Here is a 22,758-nt window from a genome sequence, read left to right on the forward strand (position 1 = left end):
AGCCCGGGATCCACAGGGGTCTTTGCAGTGACAGTTTCTGTTTGACACCTCAGGAAGAAGCTCCCGAAGCTGGGAGCCTTGATGCAGAGCAGCAGGATCACTGGGAACAAGAACTGAGGTCCAGGCCGTGCATGTTCATCCAGCAGTCCCCATCTCACTCATCAGTCCCCATCTCATTTGCCTCCATCAGCAGTTTGTGAGATTACCAGCTCTGTGCTCTGCAGCTGATGAAGTTGGGGAACATCCCTGCAACCTCCCTTCATGTTCTTCCTCATCTCTGCAGAGTCCTGGGGACTATCTGACAGAAGAAAACCCGGATCTTCCAGGAATCCCATCAGAGATGTGGCTTTCCAAGTCACTGCCAAAGTAAGGACGTCTTTGGGTTGCTTATTCAGTCTGTGGCAGCTCATCAGTGATGCTGTGAGCCCAGCTCTTCATGCTGGGGGTCTTGTCCCATTCTCTCCCCTGTCTCCTGTGCATCTACCTAAGTCTCCCATTCCCACATGTCCTGTTTAAAGTGACAATTTCTAACATCCCCTTAGGGCACTATCTGGACACGTTGTGACTCCTCCCGATACTCTGTTCACTCAGAGACCCAGCGGCTGGTTTGCCCTTTAGGAAGGTTAAAGCTTGCTCTGTCTTTCTGCAGTCTGTCCCATTAGCCATGTCCTTACTATATGTACAGATTGTATGGACGTAGCCTACACTCAAAGAGTGTCATTATTTTCCATGAAACTATACTCTGCTTTATTTTTTTTGTTTCTTTGTAACTAAAAGAAGATCCCCCTGTGCCTGTTGGCAGCCAGTTGTCTAAGTAAAGCAGGTGGGAATTGGGGCAGGTGAGCTATAACATTGAGTGCAGACTTGAGTGGACTAAGGCTGGCTTTCAACACGAGTGATTTAAATTCCCAAGAGGCTGATGAGGGAAATGGTGGGGCTGGGGAGGTGGGGGGGAAGATTGTGCATACAGTGCCTGATCTCTGGATCATTGCTTTTCCTACATGTGCTGACTTCATTAGGAGTCACTCTGGATGGCCATGAATAGGATGGTGTGCTGTCACCTATTCTTTAGAATAGTAATAGAAAACTTTAAAAAGATGAAATACTTGTATATGATTGTTGTCTTCAGCTTTCAGCTACACTCCCCAAACCTCTCCAATTAGCCATGGACACTTGCTGGAAATTGCAAGGAGAGTCCTGGTTTATCAGGGCTTTTTGCTTTTAAATGAGCTCCACGCACTACTTGGAGCTGAGTCCATGAATTGCAGCTATTGAAAGGAGATTGAAGAAGTCACTGAAGAAGTCAAAGTCAGAAGGAAACCCTAAAGTTTTGTAGAGCATTAATGGATCCCACTGAGGCCATTAACTACAACAACTCACCAGGGGCTGATTAAAGCTAAAAAATATAATCATTGGTAATAGTTAGGTAGAGAAAATACTAATGCGGCTCTGATGCTGATTACACCCTTGATGTGTTTTGTCAACACACATTGGTCAAGCACAGGCAGAGAAACCCTGGCAAGGGAGATCCTTTCCTCCATGTGTTGCCCACGTCCTCCAGGGCGATGCTGAGTGCAGGACAAACACACGACACCTCCCAGGGTCCCCAGAAGGATAAAGGGGGCAAAGAAGTCCTGATGATTCGGAATAGGCCTCAATGACAGACGCAACAGCCATAGTCAAGAGGATAAAGGCCTCCATTGTGTTGGGGCCTTGGCAGCGCCCTTGGAGAGCTGGGAAGGATATGGAGGGGGGAGAGGGGGGAATAAAGTGGCTAACGGTGACATTTCAGTGCCCCTGTGACCGGGGGTTGGAGTCAGACCCAACCAAATGGGTATCACGACCTCTAATCCCTGCGGGGGACTGCAGATGACTGCACAGTCCAGGGCACCTGGACTACAGAGCATTTCCAAGGGTGCTCGTTGTGTCTAGTTGTGGCTATACATCCTGCCCCTGGTATTTGATAGATGATGACCCAGAGGGCTCTCCGTTCTCCCTTCTTCCTAACCATGAGAACAGCCATCTGACACTGTGCCTTAATACGTAGGAGAGCTGTGCATGTGTAAATCCATGACCATTCAGCGTCTCCACTATCCTTGGACTCTGATAGGTGAATTCTCAAACCAGCCCTTGGTCACTGAAAGATCATTACACGATTCTGAGCTCTGTGTTGCTGCAGGAGAATCCTGTGCAGCAGGCCCTTGAGGGATGCAAGTCCTTGGGCCTATTCTTGACACCAGCTTTGGAGGAAAAGCCCAGCTTTCTTGCACTGTACTGATAGAAATTACTTTATTACAGAGATACTGTTAGGGGAGCCAGTCCTTGTCCAGCATTTGACAGAATTGAGGGTATCAGGTGAGACAAAGCAGACACTGCAAAAAGGGGAATGAATACAAGTAGTTGTGTAGCAACATGATAACAATTATTATCACTAGTAAAAGCCATAATAAAAATAACATGAAGAAACAATGCTCAATCCAATTACGAGATACAGAAAGAGTCATTTGTGTAGAGATGTGGAAAAATGACCACTGCTTAAAAATGTCCATGAAATCACTTTCCTAATGGCATCCTTGAGCTCCTTGTTCCTCATGCTGTAGATGAGGGGGTTCAGGGCTGGAGGCACCACCGAGTACAGAACAGCCAGCACCAGATCCACAGATGGGGAAGAGATGGAGGGGGGCTTCAGGTAGGAAAAAAATGCAGTGCTGACAAACAGGGAGACCACAGCCAGGTGTGGGAGGCACATGGAAAAGGCTTTGTGCCGGCCCTGCTCAGAGGGGATCCTCAGCACAGCTCTGAAGATCTGCACGTAGGACACCACAATGAAAGTGAAACACCCAAAGACTAAACAGGCACTAACCACAATAATCCCAACTTCCCTGAGGTAGGAGTGTGAGCAGGAGAGGTTGAGGATCTGGGGGATCTCACAAAAGAACTGCTCCACCACATTGCCTTGGCAGAGTGGCAGGGAAAATGTGTTCCCAGTGTGCAGGAGAGCATTGAGAAAGGCAGTGCCCCAGGCAGCTGCTGCCATTCTGACACAAGCTCTGCTGTCCATGAGGGTCCCGTAGTGCAGGGGTCTGCAGATGGCAACGTAGCGGTCATAGGCCATGACAGTGAGGATACAATACTCCGCTGATACTGAAAAAAGGAAGAAAAAGACCTGAACAGGACATTCCATGTATGAAATGCTCCTGTTGGCCCACAGAGAATTGTGCATGGATTTGGGGACAGTGGTGGAGATGGATCCAAGGTCGAGGAGGGAGAGGTTGAGGAGGAAGAAGTACATGGGGGTGTGGAGGCGGTGGTCGCAGGCTACGGCTGTGATGATGAGGCCATTGGCCACGAGGGCAGCCAGGTAGATGGCCAGGAAGAGCGAGAAGTGCAAGAGCTGCAGCTCCCGTGTGTCTGCGAATGCCAAGAGGAGGAACTTGCTGAAGGAGCTGCTGTTGGACATTAGTTCCTTCGGGGCCCAGGAGTCCTGTCCGAGGAAGGAAAGAAAGCCAAAAGTTAAGGCAGGCTTTTCTTAGCCAAACCATTTCAGTTTCTCAAGGAACTCCCCACATTTCCTCTCTCCCTTATTTCAGCTCCCTTTCTGTTGCTCCACTTTGAACTGGCTGAGTGTGCCACGTGCAGCAGGGACTCCTGCATATAGCTCCGGAGGAGTTGTTTCTGCTTTGCTGCAGGTGGAAATAGATGCACTAGTCTTTGAGTGGTATTTGTGGAGATGCCTTGGAATGGCATATTGCCTTGCTTGGAATGGACTTAGTCCAGAGACCAAGTGGGAATATTCTCCATTCACCAGCATGCGAGCTGAATACAGCCCTCACAGCGGTTGTATCTGAAGGAGAAGAGCTCTGTGAGGGATTCACCCCCATCAGTCTTGCCCTCCTCAACAGAGATATTTCTATCTGAGTCTGCCACACCAGATCTCACTCCAACAAGGGAGAACAACAGTCAAAGGGAAACAAGGATAGACCTTACCCTTTGTACATGTCGAGAGGTCTAGAGATAGACCTTGTCCTCACGCCACTTTTAACCCTGCACCCTGCACTCTTATTCCAGGCACTGCAGAGAGAAGGAGTAGCTTTGATGCACACAAGCTGCAGGAGACGATGTCCACCCCTTCTATGGCAGGGCTCTTCAGCAGTTGGAAATCAAGTGTTCTCTGCAAAAGGATAAGTGGAGGAGTCTGTTGATATATAAGCATGCGTATAAATAATATATGTGATGGTGCACACACAAACACACAAAGGTGCCTACTCACTGTGGGAACATTCTTAGATAGAACAGAAATCTTTGGCATTTCAATCACTCTCAGGAGAAAAAGACTTTGTCATGGGACCTGCTTCATCGCTGAGCCTTGCCCCTCACTGTCATGTACTTGCACCTCACTCACATGAAGGACAACGACACTCACAAGTGAGCCCAGTACTCCCTGCAGAAACCTCCCAGGAGAAGGGGACTGTCCAGGGGCACCCCCATGTTTGCAGGTGCTAAGGAGCAGCTCAGATAGACCCTGATGCAGCAGCCCAGGAGAAGCTGGTGCTGTCTATGCACTAAGGGATGGGTGAGGGAACATTCAGAAGTCCCTGGCAGATTCTTTGGCCGCTCCTTGCATCTCTTAATGAGTTTCAATCTGTTGTCCAAATCTGACAGTTTTGTTTCCGTTTTCCTCTTATCAAGTGGAAGGAAATTCTAAGCACCACCTCACTGGCTTCTCCTTCAGGAAATGCCTGCCCTGCCTTTCCTTTTGCAAAGTGCCCCCAGAAATGTGCTCACAGCTAGACCTGTGAGCAGACCTGACCCCCGCAGCACCCTCCAGCAGGAGAAGGAGCCTGTCCTGGTAGAGGATCATCCTCCCACCCAGAACTTCTCCCCTCAGTGCTGTGGGGAGCTCCCTGGGCAGGCTGAGCGCTGACCTTCACAGGCGACACGGTCACTGCTGCGGGCACACGGCACCTTTGGGTGCAGGGACCCTGCTCTGAAGTGCAGACCTCTCACCCTGTCTGCACAACCCGGCTTCACATCACTGCTGTTTCTGTTGGGGAAGGCAGCAGGATGCCCTGCCCTTAGGTGGTATGTTAGAGAATCCCTGCTCTGAAGCAGCTCCTCTTCCTCCGCACTGTAAAAGCCAGGAGAAAGAAGCAAAAAATGCTGCCAGCCTTGGGGTGTGATGGGTTCTTATGTCCCCTTCAAGAAGCTCCATAGCATTGTCCTGTAAGCAAAAACTCACCATGTCAAGAGCTGTGAAGGTCTCCTCTGTCCTCCCGCTCCACACTGCCGTTGCCCTCTCGCTGCCTTCTCTCCTCTGCTGTCCGCAGCAGCAGGCAGTGCCCACAGCCCTGCTGCTCTTGGCACAGGAGCTGCTCCTGCACTCGGCTGTCTCTGGGCAGTGCTGACAGGCTGCCACGAGCTGCCTCCGTCCCAGGAGCCTGGCCCCACTCAGGAGCAGAGGAACAGCTGAACTCACCAATTTCTCTGTCCCTTTTGTCCCCTCCTCCTGGGAAATGTTCACTGGAATAGACTGAAGTAATCACCTGTTGTCTCTTTCCATTGAGTGGAGAGGAACTATTTCCAACATTGCAAGTTCTATCATCAGAGGATTGCTACCTAGAAGAGAGAGAAAGATGCTCCTGTGGAACCCCCGATTCTCTTCTCTGACCTAGGCAGGACACCTAGTTACAACAAGAAGGGAGCTCCTCGACACATGGTTCAGGGATCGACTCAGATATGTCAGTCTGGGGATCTCATTCTGGTCTAGAAGCCCCTGACGTGAAGTGGGATTCAGAAAAATCCTACAAGCTCCACAGGCAGCTCAAGTGATTCCCCTTGCCACAACTGAAGTGAGCAGAACACAGAGGTCTGCAAGAGAGCTCCTTGTCTAAGCTGCAATTGCAATCACTGGAGATGGTGGATGGGAGTCAGTGACTCCTGCACAAACACCTGGGGACAGTTGAAAAGACTGAGGAGGTCCAAGGCATGTGCCAGGGCCCACTTGCTCTGATGCAGCTCCTTAGAGACCTGCATCATCCCAGAGCATCATGGTGGGGGCCTCAGGAGAATTGCATTGCCCATCTTAAATGACTCCAGATGCTAAATACAACAGGAGCCCCGTTAACTATGAAGATGAGGCATAGAAAGATGCTTGTATTAAACAATGTCTCTGGTAATTCAATGCAGATCCTTGATTTGATGGCATAGAAAAATGCTGGCAGGGCCTTGTCAGATGCCTGGGATGTCCAGCACAACCACATGTCTCTAGCAGATACAGTAGGGCACCTGCAGGAAAACCATGCCCCATTGCAGTGCTTGCTGGGCAAGTGCCCCAGGCTATGCTGAGTTTCCTACCTCTACCGTAATCGATGAATTGCAGTACTGACTGCAGGGAAAATTGTCCCACCTACAAGCAGAACTGTCCTACCTACATGCAGAATGGTGCAAAAAGAGGAGGCACATCACTCCAAGCTCTGTGCTCTGGTCTCTGAACTCTCAAACCCTTCTTGCTCCCCTCCCTGTATGAACAGGGACTTCTTCAGTGGCACCTTGACTTTTCTAGAGATTGCTTCAAGAAATCTGCCATCCTGCCCTGTCCCTCAGGCTAGGCAGCTGTGACAGTCACAAATGCTCCATGTGCCCACCTACAGCACCTGCACACATACACCCATGGTTCCTATGGCACTCACATGTTCTTTGGGTGCCTGGCACCCCTTGAGTATCTCCTTTTTTGTGCTTATTGGCCAGATAGGCCCAGCAAAGGTGCTACTGGTGCCGTCAACAGGCAGAGTGGGCAAAGGCATTTTTGGAGCTTCCTCATAACCTGCTGATCTCTCCATGGGCTTTGGAGTCTTCAGGCATTGTCCTTGGGGTGGCCTTTGCTCGGGCACAGTGATGCACAGAACCTGCCTCCAGCAGCAGCATCCCTGCACATCTGGGCATGCACTCATGCAACAAGGGGAAACGTGTCCTAAGGATTCATGGTTTTATTCTGCATTTCAGATATCATAATTCATATTGCTTTATTGTACACTCATACCCACTTATTACAAGCTGAAAATGGAGAGGACAATGAGCAAAGATTTTTTTTTTACTTTACTTTTTCTTTTTTAGCAGGATTTGGAGGAGGACCTGGAGCTGAGCCCACAGCAAGGCAGCAAAGCTACCGGGTGTCACATTTCATTTGGAAGGAGACTCCTCCCATCTGCCAACATGATGGTCATCAACCAGCTGGCCAAGCTGGTGAGGACAGCCTTAAATTGGGAGCGAGTCAGGGGAGAAGAAGACTCCAGCAAGAGAGAAAAGGTGATGGCCTGAAGTGATAGGGAAAGGTGCAGGTGAGAGAGCAGTGGGATGCAGGGAGCTAGGCGTGGGGATGGAAAGAGAGTCAGTCAGGATTGTTGGTATGAGGATTAGTGGGCAGAGCAACAGCCATGGCTTTGTGAAGATCTCTGCTATAGATGTCAAAAAAAGCAATAATGATGAGGTCCCTATGGTCTTCACCAAGACATTGCAATGATGTCTTTCTGCATGGTCTCCACCAAGGCATCTCCTTAGTCCCCACAAAGGCATCGTGATAGGGTCTCGGTGGTCTCCACCACGGCATCGGGATAACGTCCCCATGGAAACCACCAGGGCTTTGTGATGGCAGTGGCTTCATGCCCATAAGGCCATTGTGAGGGGGTGGTCCCCATGGTGACCATGTCCTTCTTGGGGGCAAATATCCCAGATCCCCACTCTGGGGACAGCAGATCCATCAGGAGGGAGCAGCTCCCCTTGGTGCCGCTGTCAGGTCCCCACGAGAGGATCCTGAACATGGACAAGGAGCAGCAGGTGAACGCCTGCTCCCAGCCCACAGACGGGCTCTCAGGCTTGCAGGAGAGCGGGAGCGAGGTGGGCAGTGGGGCTGAAGGGAGAGGCAGGCAGCGGGGATGGCACCAACATGGAGAGCACAAGGATGGTGTCGAAGGGGAGCCGGGATGAGGGGAGAGTTGAGAGCTCTTCTGGGGACGGTTCATTTATTCCTGGCCCTGGGCGTTGATGTAACTGGGGTAGATTTAGTTTGTGCAAAGTTGGCCCTGCCAAAACAGAGCATTTCCTTGAAGCTGCTCCCCAACCTCCTGCACCAGTCGAGAGAGGACGACACCTCCGAGTGCGACGTGCTCTGTGCAGAGAGTAAGGGGTGGCAGGGACAGCTGTGGGCAGGGGTCTTTTCTGAGCGCTGGGCTCTGAGTGGGACAAAGAAATCCTACAGGTATAGGCCTGATAGTAACAGAAAGGTTTAGAAAATTTGTTTAAAAACAAATCTAGAAAGAAATTAAGAGAAAGAATTAAAGCAAAAAAACATTTGTTATACTTCCCGCCATTATTCATTGTTGTGTTTTAGTACGCTAGACTTGGGCCTGCTCATTTGTTCTTGAAAAGGGAAGTGATTTTCAGAAGTGGGTGGGCTGCAGTCCCAGAGTCCTGCACAGCTGGTGCCATTCCAGGTGCCGTGGTTCCCTGTCCCCAGCCTCCCTCTGCAGCTCTGAGGGGCTCTGCTCTCCCACAGGTCCCTGCGAGAGCTCTCAGGCCCACGCAGGTCACTCAGAGACACTGGGACATCTCCAAGTCCTTCTGGGTGCTGGAGATCTTCCAAACCCGCTTGGATGCAGTCCTGTGCCACGTGCTCTAGGTGACCCTGCGTGTGCAGGGGGTTGGACTAAATGACCTCTAGAGGTCCTTTCCAACCTTAAGCGTTCTGTGATTCTATGATTCTATGATTGGGTCTTGGAGCTTGCTGTAGTACACCAGTATTATCGTGGAGTGAATGTCAGCATTTTTCTCTCCAAGACCCCTTCACATTCAGTTCCACTTCCTTGTCATTTCAGACAATCCCTCCTCTGATTCCGTTGCCTGTTTCCACCATTCCCTTCCCTGTTCTCCCAGCAAGACCCTGAGCTCACGGTGCTGCTTCACAAAGCAAATGGGCAGTTGAGCACACAGGGATCAGGAGGTGCCTCCACTGTTGCTGTTCTGCTCAGGGAGGGAAGCAGACTCAACCAAAGGGGGGTGTGGCCGCGATTCCCCCCAGGAGTCTGAGGATGTGTCAGGTGCTGGGAGGAACTACGGGCATTTCTGAGGGTACTGGCTGTGTTCAGGTGCACCTCTAGATCCTGAGGTCTGCCTTGTCCCCAAATACCTGGGTTTAATGTGTTACCTTTAGGTGCCTCCACCTTGGAGGATCTCTCCCCTTGTGAGGCTCCACTCACTGCTCACCTGGCATCTCCAGCTTCCCTTCCAGAAAGACAGGAATCTCACACTGTGCTTTAACATGTGTCACAGCTCTGGCCATGTAAATGCAGCACCATTCAACCTCTACACTATACCTGGACACTGATAATTGCTTCCCAAATCCACCCCTTGATCTCTGAAGAGATCATTACAACATGATGAGTTTTTGATGCTGAACCCATGGAGCAAGCATCTCAGAAGGCCCTTCTGGTGTGCGGTATCTTGGGCATATTATTGACACCAGCTCTGAAGGAAGTCAAGCCTTCAGGCAGTGCACTGGGCAGAACCTTTTCTATTACATAGGAGTCAGTGAGGGAGCCTGTCCTGATACAGCATTCGACACAATTTAATGGACTAGGTGAGACAGAGCAGTCTCAGAATAAATACCATGAAACCAACCATTTGTGTAACATCATGGTAACCATTATTACTACTAATGAAAGCCACAATAAAAATAACATGAAGAAACAGTGCTCAATCTGGTTGAGATACAGAAAGAGTAATTATGGAGAGAAATGGCAATCTTACCACTGCTGAAAAACGTCCATGAAATCACTTCCCTAATGGCATCCTTGAGCTCCTTGTTCCTCATGCTGTAGATGAGGGGGTTCACTGCTGGAGGCACCACCGAGTACAGAACAGCCAGCACCAGATCCAGAGATGGGGATGAGATGGAGGGGGGCTTCAGGTAGGCAAAAAATGCAGTGCTGACAAAGAGAGAGACCACGGCCAGGTGTGGGAGGCACATGGAAAAGGCTTTGTGCCGGCCCTGCTCTGACGGGATCCTCAGCACAGCTCTGAAGATCTGCACGTAGGACACCGCAATGAAAGTGAAACACCCAAAGGCTAAACAGACACTAACCACAAGAAGCTCAACTTCCCTGAGGTAGGAGTCTGAGCAGGAGAGCTTGAGGATCTGGGGGATCTCACAGAAGAACTGCTCCACCACATTGCCTTGGCAGAGCGGAATGGAAAATGTGTTCCCAGTGTGCAGGAGAGCATAGAGAAAACCACTGGCCCAGGCAGCTGTTGCCATTTTGACACAAGCTCTGCTGCCCAGGAGGGTTCCATAGTGCAGGGGTCTGCAGATGGCAACGTAGCAGTCATAGGCCATGACTGTGAGGAGAGAATACTCTGCTGACATGAAAAAGGCAAACAGAAAGACCTGTGCAGCACATCCTAAGTGGGAAATGGCCATGGTGTCCCACAGAGAATTGTGCATGGATTTGGGGACAATGGTGGAGATGGAGCCAAGGTCAAGGATGGAGAGGTTGAGGAGGAAGAAGTACATGGGGGTGTGGAGGCGGTGGTCACAGACTATGGCTGTGATGATGAGGCCGTTGGCCAGGAGGGCAGCCAAGTAGATGCTCAGGAAGAGCGAGAGGTGCAATAGCTGCAGCTCCCGCCTGTTTGCAAATGGCAGGAGCAGGAACTCATTGAAGGAACTGCTGTTGGACATTTTTCTGTTTCCAGGCTTTGTGGACTGTTCAAAGAAGAAAAGATATTGATGTTACAAAGGTTTTTTCCAGTAAAAAAGCCAATATTCCAGTTCTAATACACCTCCCAAATTGCATCTCTTTACTGAGGGGATCTTTGTGCAGCTCCTTGCTTGACCTCCAGTTTGGGGTGACTGAATGTGTTGTGTGAGGAGCAGGAACATCCTCCTGTGGGCTTCACGGACATCTGTCCTGCTCTGCAGTATTGGGAAGGGGACAACAGGGAGCTCTGAGATTCACAATTTTTCAGGTGAATTCCTCATGGCATGTAGAAGGGATTTTCAGCATCTACACCACCTCAGAATATGACAGAGAAATGGTCAGCTGAAGGTGCACTGAAGATGGGCTCTGCATAAGGGAGAGTCAGCTCCATCCCTAACCCCATGGATGGCATTTCCTGGAGCTGCACAAGCCAGAGGGGGGCTGGGGACATCTCACTCCCACGCATATTCCTCTCTTCCACAACTTGCAGGGCAGGTGTCTGAACTAGCACTGAAAACCCACCAACCCCAGGGAGCCCAAGAGAAGAACAAGAGCAGCATGGAGAGGAGGGGCAAGAAGGAGCAACAACACCATGACCCTAATGCCAACTCAGGCAAGGAGACAGAGGCAGAGGGGCACTCAGGAACACCTTCACCTCACCCAGCAGGACATGTCACCTGCCAGATGGTGACATTGCAGGCAAGGCAGTCGAGTCCCTCTGTCAGCAGGCTGGAAAAATGTCCATAGCAGGAGGGATGTCCCTGTCCTCTGCCAGAGGTCTGGACACAAAGGACAGGGTTCATGGCCCAGACCCCAAGGCTGTCAGGGCAGAGAGGCTGATGGGTGGCAGAGGAGACTTGGAGGGCTTGCTCAGAGGAAGGTTTCTGCAATGGAGGGACTGACCATGACTTCCCCAAATCCTTCCTCCCATCATGATGGACACTTCCCTCTCCTTCCCTGTCCATCTCTGCTGCCCATAGCAGTCCCTGCTGGCATCTTTCTCTGTCCCAACATTTCTTTGGAGTCTATGTTCATAGATCATATGACACCTTTTGTGTCCTTAGTTCTATTCTGCAAAAACCTCTGGGGACAGAGCACTGTCCAAGGGCATCTCTGTGCAGGCAGTTTGTAAGGAGCAAGTAAAATAAATTCCACAAAGGTGATGCTGATGCTGGCTGCAGGCTAAGGTGGGTTGAAGGAGTTCTGTGAGCATTCTCACAGACCTACTGATCTCTGAGAGTGAAGGATGGGAGTCCCAGGTCCTCGACAGAACAGATTTTTCTCCCTGCTGCAATTAGGGTGAAAACTGAAAGTGCAATCAGCAGGAGAAAAGCTGTGCCCTTGGAAATAGACCTTCTCTTGACCTTCCTCTTGGAAAGACCCCTCAGACACATCCGGTGAATGAACTAGAGCAGTGAGCAGCCTTCACCCAGACAGCACTCTCTCAACAGGAGGATGATCCTGCCCGGCTGGGGGCAACCCTGTCACTCAGAGCTTCTCTGTGCAGCACTGACCCTTGCAGGCAGCAGAATCACTGCCCTGGGTGCCTCCTGGGGCACAGAGATGCTGCTCTGACTAAGCAACCTGGGTGGACCCGTGTTCATACCCAGCTTCACATCCCTGCAGCTGTCTCTGGAAGAAAGGAGCAGCATGCCCTGCCCTGCCAAGGTGCATCAAGGAATCCCTGCTTGGAATCATCTCCTCTTGCTATGCCCTGCAGCCAGAGACTTACCATGCAAGGGGTTGTGAGGACTTCCTCCACAGTGAGCTCTGCTCTGTCCCCCCACTCCACACTGCCGTTCCCCTCTCGCTGCCTTCTCTCCTCCCCTGTCCGCAGCAGCAGGCAGTGCCCGCAGCCCTGCTGCTCTTGGCACAGGAGCTGCTCCTGCACTCGGCTGTCTCTGGGCAGTGCTGCCAGGCTGCCACGAGCTGCCTCCGTCCCAGGAGCCTGGCCCCGCTCAGGAGCAGAGGCCCAGCTGAACTCACCAATTTCGCTGTCCCTCGTGCTCCCTCCTCCAGGGAAAAGTGCACTTCAATAAACTAAAATAATCAGCTGCTCTCCTTCGCAAACAAGTAAAGAGAGAGAGATTCTAATATTGCCATTTATTTCCTCAGAGAATGAAGAACTATCAAAATTGGAACTATCTCACTCTGGAAGGCTGATTTCACATCGCTTAACTAGACAGGAGACCGAGGACTGAACAAGTGGGGAGTGCACTGACTCAGGGTTCAGGTGCTGATTCAGAAATATCAATCTGGGCAGTACCTGTCTAGGCCTGGATCTGAAGTCATATTCAGATCCCTCCTGTAAACTCGACAAAAACACAAGTAGTGGGATTCCCCTTGCCAAAACTGAAGCGAGCAGAGCACAGCAATCCGCACACAATCTCCTTCTCAAAGCTCCACTATAATCACTGGAGATGCAGGGTGAGAGTCAGTAGTTCCCGCAGAAACACCTGGTGACAGTGGAAGAGACTGAGGAGGGCCAAGGTGTGTGACAGTGGAAGAGTTTGAGGGGGTCTAAGCAAGGTGCCAGTGATGGAGCTACTGAGAGACATGCATCATCCTACAGCATGAGCTGGGGTCCAGGTGGGGAATTGCCTTGGCTGTCTGAAATGACCCCAGGTGCCAATTACAATGAGAGCATGGGGAAGTTGAGGCATGGGAAGATTCCAGGATTAACCAGCAGCTCCTGTAATTCAGTGCAGACCCTTGATTTGATGGCACAGAAAAGTGCTGGCAGGGCCTTGTAAGATGCCAGGGGTGTCCAGCACAACCACACGTCTCTAGCAGATACAGCAGGGGACCTACAGGAAAACCATGTCCCTTGGAGTGATTGCTGGGCAAGTGCCCCAGGACATCCTGCGTTTCCATCCTGTACCCAAACACAGACATTCCAGCACTGGCTGTAGGGAAAGCCCATCCCATCTACATCCAGGGTGCTGCATAAATGGGAGGCACCCCGGCCCTGCCTTGTCTCTGCTCCAGGCCCTGCACTCTCAAACCCTTCTAGCTCTCCTCCCCTGAACTACTCTTCATCCCACCACATGACATGAACAGGTAACGGGCTAATGAGGACCTCTGGGTGGCTGCATCAAAGGCTGTCAAGGCCCATGGACATCTTCAGTGGCTCCTTGTTCTTCCTGAACCAGTGTTAGGTACAGGAGAGAGTGCCCGTTGGGCTGCTTTGTGTGAGAGGAAATGTCCATGGCCAGGAATACGTGTCCCCTCGCTGGAGAAGCTCCTGCCTGGCGATCTTGACCCAGGTCCTTCCCTACCATCCTCGTGCTCTCTGTGCAAGTTCCATTCCTGCTGCCCGCCTCTCCCTCCAGCCCCACCGCTCACCTCCCTCGTGCGCTCCTGCACTCCATGGATCCCATTCATTGATGAGGAGCAGCCACTCGCCTGCTGCTCCTTCTCCAACTCCATCTCCAGGACTCGCTCTGGGGACAGCCCTGCACGGCCAGCGCGTTTCCAGCCTGTCCTCTGCACAGACAGACACGTCCACACAGTCCATGTCACAGCCCTGTCCTCTGATCAGCTGCTCACACTGACGGGACCTCACAGGCCCTTGGCTGGGGCTGGTTCTGCTGCTGGCCAATCCCACACGGGGCAGCAGTGACCTCACAATGTGCCCTGGAACCTTCAGCTGGCTCTGGCCTATCAGCAGCAGGGACAGAGGTGACGTCACAAGAAACCTCAGCAACCCAGAGCTTCTTGATGACGTCAAGTCTACAGAGAAGGATGTGACCTCGCAGTCACCCTCAGAGCCACAGCCCTGCTTTTGGGCTATCAGGATCAGGCACAGCAGTGACCTCACTATTAATATCCAGGCCATGTCCCTGCTGCTGGCCTATCAGGGACTGGCACAGCAGTGACCTCACTAACAACATTCAGGCCATGGGCCTCCTGCTGGCCTACCAGGTCCCAAGGCAGAAAGGCCAACACAACCAACATCCAAATCATGGGCGTTTTCTGCCTGGTCACCACCAGGCACTGAGGTGACATCACAACAGCCTGTGGGAGCTAAGAGCCCCCTCTGGCCTATCCAGAGCAATAGGTGTCCTCAGAGTCACAAGTTTGGGTCTATCAGCTACTCAGGCAGAAAGGACCTCGGAGTACAAACAGCAGCCATGGCCCTGCTGCTGGCATGTCACGTTCTCACACAGAAGGGACCCTGTCATTGGTCCCAGGGACATGGGCAAGGTTGTTCCCCAGGGTGTGCTTGCTCCTGCAGTGCTTTCCCAGGAGAGGGTCTAGGGAAGAGCAGTGCCCTGGTCCCAGACACAAGTCACCACCTGTGGAGGTCAACCTAAGGTCAGTAGCAAAGAATGTCCCCTCGGCAGATGGGGGGCTGAGCAGGAGAGGCGGGAGCTGCAGCCACCTGGCCAGCACATGATCAAGGAACTCACTGGACAGCCTCACGTGTGATCAGCGCGTGATCATCTGGTTGATGGGTTGGTTGGGTTAGGGGCTTAACGTGCTGCCAGGCAGGGCGGGGGCTGTCTCCGGGGTCAGAAGCTCTATAAATTGTGTTTAAATAAAGGTCTCTGGTTTCACAACACCGAAGACCATGATTGCTTCAGACACTGCAAATGACATCCAAAGTTGGGGCAAGAACACAGGGGAAGCTCACAAAGCCCGAACCCGGCAGCGTAGCCCAGCCGAACCAGGAACGGAGCAGGAAGAACTCCAGTGTGCACCCATCGCCTAATGAGAGGACAGCATCCTGGGAACCACGGGAGGCGGAATGTCTCAAGGGCAGAAACACAGCCTGGACGCGCTGCAGCACATGGTGCACGAAGACAACCGGCAGATTTCCGGGAAGGATTTAGTCACTCTACTAGAGTGGATTCGGGAGACGGTACCTACTTTCCCGAAGGAAGGCACACTCCAGCGAGAGGTGTAGGAAGAACTCGGAAAGGGCCTTAAGGAGGCGATGGCGGATGGTAATACAGCCGTAGTAAAACATGTGAGCACCTGGTGGCAGATCATGGTCGCCTTGAAAACGGCCTGGGATCTTCAGGGGGACAAAAGCAATCAGCCACGTGCAGCAGCACCGTCAGCACCACCGTATGCTGGGGTGGCTGATCCTCCGTGCGACCATCCGTTCGACCCAGGCCCCAGGGACCCAGAGAAGGAACATGATTTACAGCCCCAGACCCACATAACGAGGTTACAAAAGGGGATCGAGGGTTGATTCGCTGGGAAATGTTTAGCAGAGAGGCAGTTCAGCGGGGGAACTTAGAAATATTAACAGCTATGCCGGTCATGTATGTGTCGGCGGTGCATTTCACTGAGAAAAACCAAATCCCGCCATAAAAGGAAGAGGCAGGGAAGTGTTTTCAATGTGGAGAGAATGACCATCTCAAGAAAAACTGCCCCAAAGGCCGGGAGGTGGAAGCAAGCCAGCTCCAGCTCGCTTATTCACCTGCCGTATGGGTCATTGACAGATCCACTTCAAGTGCTGGATGTGGATCTTTTTACCTCATGGACAGTCAAAAAGAAATTATCACCGCGACAGAGGAATATGCACAGTTAATTCAGAAAGCAAGAATGCACTTAAGAATATTAAACAGCAGCGATCCAAGATTCATTTATCTTCCTGCAACAAAGGAAAATTTGCAGAACATTTACCCATGCAGGTGGCTTTAGCAGACTTTGCAGGACAGATAAACATTCACTATCCCCTGCATAGGTTGTGGTCAGAGCTTCCTAACATTCCCTTATTAGCAAGGTCTCTTTGGCAGCAAACTCCCCTTTCAGGTATTATTGTCTTCACAGATGGATCAGGGCGAACTAAAAAGGCTGCCATTGCCTGGAAAATGTCAGCGGATGCAGAGCGGCAAACTGAGGTTCAAGTACCAGGCTCCACACAGCTGGTGGAGCTGGTAGCTGCAACCATGGCTTTTTAAAAATTCACAGCTCTAAATCTTAATGTTGGAACTGATTCCTTAAATGTCGAAGGCCTGGTGAAGCGCTTGGAGGGAGCTACACTTTGAGAGGTTGCCAATCCTTTGCTGATGGCCCAATTGTGAAATTTATGGACTTTGTTAAATAGCTGAGCCAATCCCTGCTTTATTACTCAGGCATGGTCACATACTGGGGAGAAAAGTTGGGATGTGTCTAAGCACTGGTTAAGATGTTTTGCGGTCATGGATGTTCCAAAAATGATAAAAACAGACAACGGGCCTGTGTATGGTGGTATGTAAACCCAGGACTTCCTTAAACAATGGGGCGTTCAACATATCTTCAATATTCCTCATTCTCCTACTGGGCAGGCAGTTATTGAACACTCGCACCAGACCCCCAAAAATATGTTCATTAAACAGAGAGGGGGAGCTCAGAGAGATGGCCCCCAAGAAAGATTGGATAAAGCTTTATATGTATTTAATTTTTTAAATCGTAACATAGCAGGTGAGAGCTGAGTTACTCAACACTTTGGCCAACGGTCAGAAAATTTACAGCCAAGATCCCAAGTTACCATAAAAGATCTAGTTACAGGGAAGTGGGAAGGTCCAAAAGACTTAGTAACTTGGGGAAGGAGTTATGCTTTTGTTTTGACACACGGGAAACCAAGATGGGTCCCTTCACGATGTGTACGGCCCTGGCTTTCCTCAGCAGCTGTGCAGCCTTTGTCCCAGACTGGGTCAAACAGCCAAGAAACATATGGGTAACGTTAGCCATGTCAACAACAGACAATCCCTTTCAAACATGTTTAATAGGAGTATTTTCTTGGTTAAGACAGTTTGGGCTTTGGAAAACACAAATTGTAAAGTTTTTGATTATTAGGTTAATTGTATTTTGCTTGCTGTTAATTGTCTACTTTGGCTGTTATCATGTGTAGAATGGTTAATTGTATGATCAATCTATCAAGTGATGACCGCTCAAATAAAAACTAAATAAGGAAGGGGGAGATGTGGAGGTCAGCCTAAGGTCAGTAGCAAAGAATGTCTTGTGGGCAGGTGGGGGGCTGAGCAGGAAAGGCGGGAGCTGCAGCCCCATGGCCAGCGCATGATCAAGAAGCTCCTTGGACGGCCTCGTGCATGAGCAGTGCATGATCATCTGGTTCATTGGTTTGTCGGGTTTCTGGGCTCCACGTGCTGCCAGGCAGGATGGGGGCTGTCTCTGGGGTCAGGAGCTCTATAAGTTGCATTTAAATTAAAGGTCTTTGGTTTCACAACACCGAAGTCTGTGAATCCTTCATACGCTGCAGATTTTCCATTGTCCATCTTTTCCCTGCTGTCTCCCATGCAATTAGCGTGGCCTTCCAAGAAAATCCTGCTGCTCTGTGCCCTCCACAAGGTATTTGTGCACAGCATGAAGATCCCTCCTGGCCTTCTCTGGTCTAGGCTGAACAAACATCCCTCTTCCAGCCCCTCCTTACCTGCCCCGTGCTCCAGCCCCTGACCAACTTGTTGTCCCTGTGCTGAACTCCCTCCTGTTTGTTTGTTTCCTTGCAGAACTGAGAGCCCAAATGGGATCCGGTATAGAGACATGGTGTCCACTGTGCCAAAAAGAGCTGTAGAACACGCATGTGGCCCCACTGGCCGTGCTCTCCCAAATAAAAATCCGTGAGGGTGGCCAAACGATGGCACAGGGACCCAAAAGGCCTCCCTTGCTGACCACTAAGGCACTGAGATGAGATGTCGGTGTCCTTGGCCACCACCAGGACATACCCCTGGGAGTCTCTGTGGCAACGGCCAGGGCTTTGTGATGGGGGCGGCATCATGTCCCCAAGGGCATTGTGATGGGGCAGTGCCCATGGCAACCAAGGCTGTGTTGGGCCAGAGCACCACCCTCGGGGTCGCACTCTGAGGAGAGCAGCTCCAGCAGAAGGAGCAGCTCACGTTGGTCCCCAGAACAGCAAGTCCCCAGGTGCAGCAAGTGCCCTGGAAATGGAGAAGGAGAGGCAGGCGAACGCCTGCTCCCAGCCCAGCAATGGGTGTCGTGGCAGGAGCAAGCGCACAAGGAAGGTGAGTGCTGGGGCTGGAGGGGGAGGCCGGCAGCAGGGATGGGAGCTGCACGGAGAGCACAAGCATGGGGGGGTCAAGCCAGCCAGACCTCACCTCCTCTGGCCAGGGGCTGCTTCTTGCTGGCTGTGGGGATTTTCTCGAACACAAAGCATGACTGGGTTGCTCCAAGGCCCATATGGATCCTGGGAGCCCTGTGCGAAGGATCAGAGAGCCTCTTTGGACCACGTGTAGCTGGGCTGTGCTCGACCATGAGCTTCCCTTCGACATGGGGCTGGGGCTTCCTGTGCCTCAGGGGCTGCTTGTAGCAACACAACCCTCTCCATCATGTGCCTCCTTCTCCCTGCAGGTGGGCAAGCAGGAGCCACACGCAGCGAGGCGACACAGGCGGACCCTGACTTCGTCCCCACAAAAGGACAGGCGGCCTTTGCTGTCTGACCCCCAGGGCTTTGAAGATGCTGATCAGGCCATCGCAAAGGTACAGAGCTGAGCAGTGAGGCTGGCAAAGGCCCTGCCTGACCGCTGCCCTTCTCAAGACGACTCCTGTGAGGCTCAGGGAGACCCTGCCCAGGAGGGCTGGGCTAAGAGCAGAGGTGCCACATCTGCCTCCCAAACCACCGCGCACTGCCAGGGCAGCCAGCCAGGCACATGGAGGCCTGGAGGCTCCTGCATGTAAAACACCAGGGTCTACAGGGAAAAAGAAGCTGCCTGCTCCAGAAAAGCCTTGCAGAGCCTCTGCCAGGTGCAGGACCAAGGCCATCGATACGGAAGATGTGGCCAGGAGACTGGTGGACATGGTGATGGAGGGATTAGAGACAGTGGCAATAACTTGCAGGGAAGCTGCTGCCAGGGAACCCTCGGGGGCTGCTGGGGGTGCTGTGATGTCTCTGGAGTGCGGGAAGAGACTGGAAGAGTCCATGTCTCTTGATTTGCCTGCCCTTCAAAAAGCCAAGCGAGATGCTGGTGTTCCTCACCGAGCAGTTCCAGAGCATGGCCACTGCTTGCCTGAGGCCAGATCTGGGCCTTGTGCACTGGGAAAAACAAGGATGGCGCCAGAAGTGTGGTGCTTATCCCAGTGTGTCCTTGATGCAGAGGCAGGTGTAGGCTGAGGACCCTCTGTTTAGGTGTGCAGGTAGTGGCGTGCTGCAGGGCTCTGCTCCAGAGCCCAGCCTGCCACCCCAGGGTCCTGTTGGGACAGCAGAGGGAGGACTGTTGGTTTCCCTGTTCTCTCCTTGGAGCATCCTGGTGTGACCCAGGGGTTCTCACAGTTTCATGGTTTCTGTCAGCTGATGTTCAGACTTGCAGTTTCTGATTGTCTTGATGATTACCTGAGTCTTCGGGATTTGAGTCACTCTAATGGAGTAAGTTATCTTCTCACTCCTTTTAAGGCTTTCTGTTGAAGCTGAACCCTCATTACATCTTCCCATTGCAGACCCTAATCCATTGTGATCCCTCATACAAATTGGTAGTTAAACAAAGCAGAACCATTTCTGCACTTTGTGGATATGCAGACACTTGCAGACAGAGAGATGCCCCCTCACAAGAATCAGGCCTCTCATGGTGATGGATGGCTCTGATCCCTGGCACTCTGGATCTCCCACACTTTTGACCTTGGGTGTCTCAGGACAGGCCCACACAGTGCAGCACTGCTGTCCAGGCTCCTGTATGGAGCCTGTAAGGCACTGCCGTGCCTCAGGAGCTGAATTTTGACTTGTTCACAAGTCAGTTAAATGACCTTCTCCTAGCTCCCCCATTGCTGAAGCTTCCAACAACCAACATCCTCTTTCCATAGTGTTTGCACAGTCCTGGAGCAAATCTTGAAGAAGGGAGACTGCGTCCCTCTTGAAGCTTTCAGATATGTGTCATTCCAGATACTGAAAAGCAAAGCACGCCTTTCCTCCTTTCTTTCGGTTGCCTATTCAGCCTCTAGCATCCTGTCTTTGGTACAGGAAGGCGTATTCTGCTCCCTGGGGTCTTTCCCCATTCTCTCTCCTGTCTCCTCTGTGTCTGCTCAGTCTGCTCGATGCACTAGGGTCATGGGAAGTATTGGTTTAGGGAGCTCCCCTGAAGCCATGAGAAACTGCAGAGCTCAAGGCCTGATGGAGGAAGTCTGGGACGTGGCTGTTTCCCCTGCCCGCTCCTGCTCCCATCTTAAGGGTCCAGGAGGGTCCAGTGCTTTTGGTGTTGGTGGGTTGGGTTTCCTTTGACAGCCCCAAGTCCTTCTTTGGGTTGCTGTGAGCAGCCAGGAAAATCCCTCTTCTCTAGGGTCTTGCATCAGGGCCTTTTCCCTACTTTTGTAGAGAAGCGCAGGCAGGTCTGGGATCTCCAAAAGCAGCATGGCCGACATCATGACCCAGGACCCCCAGGAGCTGTGTGGCTCTCCCATTCCCACATGTCCTGCTTAAACTGACAATTTCTAGCACCATCTTTACAGGATATGAGCTGGCCATTGTAGAACCGCAGTATTGTGACTCCCCCGTTACTCTTTGCTCACTCTGGGACCCAGCTGCTGGTTTTCACTTCAGGAATTTAAAGGTTGCTCTGTCTTTCAGGAAGGCTGTCCCTTATAGAAAGGGAACCTCGCTGTTGACATGTGGGACTTAACCTACACTCAAAGAGCACAATTATTATTTATGAAATTATTTCATGCTTTATTTCTCTTTCTTTGCAGTTAAGAAAAACCCTGTGTTTATTTGCAGCTGGTTCTTTAAGGAACTCTCTAAGGAAGGCAGTTGGGTTTTGCAGCAGATGAGCTCTAACTTTCAGTTGCTGATTTCAGTAGAACAGAGAAGCTTCTAACAAGAGTGATGGAAGTCCCAGGTGGCTGATGTGAGAAATGGCAGGTTGGGGAGGGAAGGAAGAGTGTCCATACAGTGCTTGAGCTCTGGGATACTGGTTCTCCTAGATGTCCCGACTTCATTGGGAGTCATTCTGGATTGATTCCAATTCCATAATATTGCTGTCGATTACTCTGAAAGCTAGATGTTAATAGTAACAATAAAAACCTGTAAAATCAGAAATACTTCTATGTTATTGATGTCTCCACCTTTCAGCTACAGTCCCCAAATCTCTCCAATTAGTCATGCAAGCCTAGACAAAAATGGCAGGGAGGGACATGGTTTGTGAGAGCTTTTTGCATTTTAATGAGCACCATGGTGTATTTCATGCTGAATCCATGAACCTCAGTTACTGAGAGGGGAATTCAAAGTCAAGATAACATTTTGTTGAGTTTTAATGGGTCCCACTGATACTTGTTAGCAGTAAAGTGTCTCCAGGGGCTGATTAGAGCAGAAAATTGTCATCACTGATGACAAGTAGGCAGAGGAAACGTGCAGGTGGCTCTGATGCCACATTAACCCTTGAGGTGTTTTATCAGGCAAAATGTCCAAGCTCGGCCACTGAGCTTCTGGGAAAGGAGATCCTTTCTCCGACATGTTTTCCAGGTCCTCTTGGGGATGGTGTGTGGGTGGGAGTGTTCAATGCTCAGTTCAGGACAATGATACGACACCTTTCAGGATGTCAGCAAGAGGAACACTGAGGCTCCAGTGTCTCCTGGAAGGCCTCGGTGGCAGAGACAATAGCCATAGCCAAGAGGATGAAGACCTCCTCTGGTGTCTGTGAGCCCAGGCAGAGCATTTGTCTGTCTCCACCAGAGCCTGTCCCATGCTGGTTCATACCTGCAGCTGTGTCCATGCATCCTGCAGACACCCAGCCTGCTTCCCCAGTCACAGCCCTGAAGCCCCAGAAATGTCCGAAGGCTGCAGAGGACACAGAAATCATTCTGTCTTAAGCTAGGTCTTAGCTTCCGTCTAAGCTCCTGAGCTGAGCCTGGCTCCTGGGACAGCGGAATCCCATGGCAACTTGGCTGCAGTGAGACAGCTCTGCCCAGGAGCAGAGCACTTAAAGGAGAATCAAGACTCAGGGCACTGCCCGCAGAAACCAGGCTGGGATGAGTCACTCATAAGTGAGGGACAGGTGAGGGACAGTTGGGAATGGGAGGGCAATTGAGAACTCACTGCAGGGAGAAATCTGAG

At 51.4% G+C, this 22,758-nt stretch overlaps 2 protein-coding genes across 2 annotated transcripts; both read right to left on the bottom strand.

Annotated features, from left to right (window-relative positions):
• Window positions 1-2,500: 2,500 nt before the first annotated feature.
• LOC148592154 (olfactory receptor 14J1-like) lies at window positions 2,501-3,460 on the bottom strand. The gene has a single exon (XM_088535581.1). It carries the CDS (start codon window positions 3,458-3,460, stop codon window positions 2,501-2,503), a length of 960 nt encoding a protein of 319 aa, XP_088391707.1.
• Window positions 3,461-9,706: 6,246 nt separating this feature from the next.
• On the bottom strand, window positions 9,707-10,732 carry LOC148592155 (olfactory receptor 14C36-like). Its single transcript, XM_088535579.1, has one exon. It carries the CDS (start codon window positions 10,730-10,732, stop codon window positions 9,707-9,709), a length of 1,026 nt encoding a protein of 341 aa, XP_088391705.1.
• Between the last annotated feature and the right edge of the window lie 12,026 nt (window positions 10,733-22,758).

Source organism: Tinamus guttatus, unplaced genomic scaffold, assembly GCF_059628265.1.
Source record: "Tinamus guttatus ecotype Peru unplaced genomic scaffold, ASM5962826v1 Tinamus_guttatus_pri_ptg000631l, whole genome shotgun sequence".
Lineage (NCBI taxonomy): Eukaryota > Metazoa > Chordata > Aves > Tinamiformes > Tinamidae > Tinamus > Tinamus guttatus.

Coding starts and splice junctions, on each gene's coding strand:
- LOC148592154 (XM_088535581.1), bottom strand. CDS start 3,460: ATGTCCAACAGCAGCTCCTTCAGCAAGTTCCTCCTCTTGGCATTCGCA.
- LOC148592155 (XM_088535579.1), bottom strand. CDS start 10,732: ATGTCCAACAGCAGTTCCTTCAATGAGTTCCTGCTCCTGCCATTTGCA.